This window comes from Crocodylus porosus, unplaced genomic scaffold (assembly GCF_001723895.1).
Source record: "Crocodylus porosus isolate Cpor-Errol unplaced genomic scaffold, CroPor_comp1, whole genome shotgun sequence".
Lineage (NCBI taxonomy): Eukaryota > Metazoa > Chordata > Crocodylia > Crocodylidae > Crocodylus > Crocodylus porosus.
This window is the reverse complement of record NW_017728931.1, coordinates 78,273,151-78,277,292: the sequence shown is the minus strand read 5'-3', so window position 1 is coordinate 78,277,292 and position 4,142 is coordinate 78,273,151. Positions and strand designations below refer to the sequence as shown.

General features: G+C 40.6%; 1 protein-coding gene across 1 annotated transcript in view; it reads right to left on the bottom strand.

The window, feature by feature from the left end:
- ZFC3H1 (zinc finger C3H1-type containing) overlaps nt 1-4,142 on the bottom strand; it is a 62,073-nt gene that overhangs the window by 54,484 nt on the left and 3,447 nt on the right. Inside the window, exon 3 of the mRNA XM_019543936.1 lies at nt 473-895. Coding sequence (XP_019399481.1) covers nt 473-895 — 423 coding nt within the window. The remainder of the gene's footprint in view (nt 1-472; nt 896-4,142) is intronic.

The window sequence follows — 4,142 nt, the reverse complement described above, 5'->3', positions numbered from 1 at the left end:
GGTGAGCTCCCTTCCCCCATGCTCCTCCTGGAAACCCATCCTATTCTCATCCGCCCACCCTTGTAACCTGCCTAGGTCCGATTGCAGCCTATTCCTCCCTTCTAGCATGCCCACATCCTCCCCCCCACCACAATATTAAAATTGAAAACGTTTGGAGTACTACCATCTTCGTTTAAACTTTTGACACTAAAAAGCAATCATCTCATCTGTCTTGTTCTCTTCCTCAACCCTCTGCACAGACAACTCGCTCTCAAAAACTTATTCTAAATGGAATAAAAGACATTTATCACAATTTTTATATTCTGGATCCAACTCCCAAAATCTTTATGGTGTTGAAAATACACTGAAAGATTCAAGATTTAAAATGTCTAGATGTTCCAATTCTTACTAGGTCCAATATTCTGAAATACCTAGTAAAATGTGAAAGATCTTTTGGCAGGCTAAAGCAGATGGGGAAATATATCATAGTTACCTTGACTAGATTCTCCAAGTTCAGATTTTTGTGACAGTTGTTTTGTTCCATCTTTAAGTTTTTTCAACCTGCTCCTCTCAGCTGGTGTAGTCAGTTTTTGTCTGAGAGGTTTCAGTTCAAATGCCTGAAAGGTTATAACTTGATTTTTCTCCTCAGGAGATACTTCTTTTATAGCATCCTTTGTAATACTGACATCTTCTTCTACAGCTACTTGGTCCTCAGTGTCTGCTGTTTCAGCACCATCTTGATGCTCAGTTTCTTCTTTGTTATTCTGCGCAAGTTTTTCATCTTTATTAATGCATTCAAGCTCAAGTTGAATCTGCTTGTATTTCAAAAGCAGGTCCTCAAAGCTTTCATCCACAGAGTTTTCATTTTTAGATGAGTAGCTCTGTTTTCTAGATGGGGATCTTCCAAAAGTTTTGGCTGAATTATTTGTTAAGAAAAACCTAAGATTAATACAATTTCTTCCCTTACTATGGCAGAGGTTAAGATGCAATTAACAATAATTAGCATTATGAACAGATTAAAATGTGACCTCACACTTCAATTTCACACTGAATGGTACCTAGATACCTGTTACTTCATACACTGTTATGATATACCAACCAGTACATTGGCCAGATTAACAAACGGGTCAGTTTCATATTGTTAAGTGACTTCTGCCAACCTGCTCAGAAACTCCCTTCACTTATATTTCTTCCATAGAACTTTCTATATCAAGGGTTGGCAGCCTACAGCCATGGGCCAGATCTGGCCTGGAGATGTTGGGGTTCAGCCACGGGGAAAAGAGCTAGCTGTGGTAGGAGCTCTCCCCATGTCACCACCAGGAGAAGCAACAGCTGAGGGCAGGTCCTGGTGCCCACATACCCTCATCTCATCCAACATGGGTCATTCTAGCCTACAGCCAGTAAAAGACTGCTGAACACTATTCTAGATTTGTTTCTGTAGCTACAAGGGAAGTTTGCTTTTTATTTATTAGATTTCTGTTTATTATTACAGCTTCCTGAATTGCTAAATAAGTATTTCTTTCTCTACAGGTACAATCTCTATTTTGCTAGAATCACACTGCAGAGTCAAATACTGAAGAGGCACAACACGATGGCTAAATTTGCTCAAACCAAAGGAGTAAAAATCAGACTTCTGGGATTCTCCACAACAGACTCCCTCTATAATTTTGAATAATTAACAACTTCATTCTGACACAGCTTACCCTTCCATAAAAGACTGAGCTCTAGCCACAGCACAGTTAAGATATATAGCCATTGCGAGTCAACAAATTGACTAAAGTCAGGAATAATTAACAATTAAGAGAACACATGAAGAGGCCATGGCTTCAAGATTTCATAGTTTCTAGGGCCGGAAGGGACCTGAGCAGATCATCTAGTCCGACCCCCTGCCATGGCAGGAAATAGTACTGGGGTCAAACGACCCCAGCTAGGTGTTCATCTAACCTCCTCTTAAAAACCCCCAGGGTAGGAGCCTGCACCACTTCGTTTGGAAGCTGGTTTCAGACCCTAGCCGCCCTGACCGTCAAGTAGCGCCTCCTGATATCTAGCCTAAATCTACCCTCTGCCAGCTTGTGACCATTATTCCTGGTCACTTCCCCAATGCCTGCTGATCCCCCCCGACTAGTTTATAACAGGCCACTAGATCCCCCCTCAGCCTTCTCTTTTGGAGGCTGAACAGGTTAACATTCACAGTATGTCAACCCTGAGCACAGTATTTAATCTGGATAATCCCTGTCAAAAAAGCTTAAACACAGAAGGCACACCTATTGTTACCTGAAGTTCTGTACACATTTAAACAGAAATCAAACTTCTTTATAACTGTGCTGCAGAGAACCTTAAACCACAAGATGTTTGGTAGTCAGCAAATTCATACTTTTAACTTTTGCCATCTTTACAGTTAAGAGAATCAAGCAAGCATCTGTTCACAGTACTGATTTGGGGGCATTATCAGACAATTTTTAAGACTGATTTTCTAAGAGTCATCTTGTATGCCCCTTTATAGAAATCTGTTAAATTTAACTAATATTAACTATTTTGAATCCATTAGGAAACACTAAATCAGAATGAGCAATGTTTTCAATAGATAAACCAAAGCAGGAAAAATATCAAAGGATTCCTATGCAATTCAAAAGGAGTGAAGCTGAATTCTTAAAAAATACGATTTAGACTGTTTCTACAAGTATTACCTAAGATTACATTAAGGATGGCAGCAGCAGCCAGGAATGCACAGAGATAAAAAAAAAAAAAGCACGCTCCAGATGTTTCTCTTCAAAGTGCTTTCATTTTAGGTGCAAAAGCCAGATGGATTGAAGAAACTTTTAACAATTTAGAAATTAAACTGCTGACACGCCCAAAACACCCCATAGTCATAAGGTCACAATTTTCTGCGGATAGACTACCAACTCAAGACTAATTTATTTTCCTGATTTAAAGTCTTAGAAAGTGTTAGTAGAAGGCACATCTACATTTCTGGTACTGGCACATAACATTCACACCCAGGCACATGCACACTTTGAAAATTAGCTGTAATTAAAACTAAAAATCAACTTGCACACAGAAAACTGGCTGTACTTGAAACTGAAAAAAAATCAAGCTGCACATGCACGACATACTTTGAAAATTGGTGGTAACTGACACTAAAAATCAAGCTGTAACCAACATAGATTTCCTCATGTTCTTTTAAAAATGAGCTGTCATTTCCTTCACCATACCCTACTAGGAAACTTAAGTAAACTGGCTTCTATTCCAGGTGAATTTTGCTAAGCTGATCTAGAGTCTCTGCAGTACTTACTATACAAAACATTAACTGCAAGGAAAAAAAATCACCACTTTCTAGTCTTTACTGATGTAAATGTCAGGAATTAGGAAGCTTAAGTTTCATTTCCAGATCTACCTGCATCTTACTACACCACCTTTGGAAAACAGACAGATTTGACTTGCTTATTTTAAAATAAGCATCCTTGAATAAAAAGCACTACAGCAAAAGCTTTGTTATTCCCATGGGGAATCCAGGGTCACCGTCCCTGCCGCCACGTCGCTGCCCCTCCGTGTCCCTCGCAGGGGCAGAAGAGAAAGGGAAAAAGAATGGTTATTGTGGGGGCTTGGCAGCACAGGCTGCTTTGCCTCAGAGAAACCCTAAGTGCCACAGCGGGTACTTCCAGTTTCGCTTTTACCTTACAAGCCAGCATGCCGGTTAATAGAGCGTGTTGGCTTGTAAAGTACCAGATAATGTGGCTTTAACTGTGTATAAATATTGACAAGATTAAGACATGCTCACAAACAAGCTAAACAATTAACTAAAACCTGCTTTTTGTCAGTATACGTTCCCTCTCTCCAAAAAGTCTTCAATTAACCACTGTATTTACTCAAATCCAAGAAGAGGATATTCCCCGAACTAGCATTAAATAAGAAAAGCTTCCTCTTGGATTCAAGTAACATCCAAAGCTGAGGTGCCACCTGCCCCAGGCTGGACCAGCATGTTTGGAGGGGAAGGGACCTTGGGGGATACTGGAGACTGCCCCTCCATGCCCGTGCCTGCTCCCCACTTCCTGCTTCTCTTCCTCCAGCTGTTTCATAGTTTCTAGGGTCGGAAGGGACCTGAGCAGATCATCTAGTCCAACCCCCTGCCATGGCAGGAAAGAATACTGGGGTCAAATGACCCC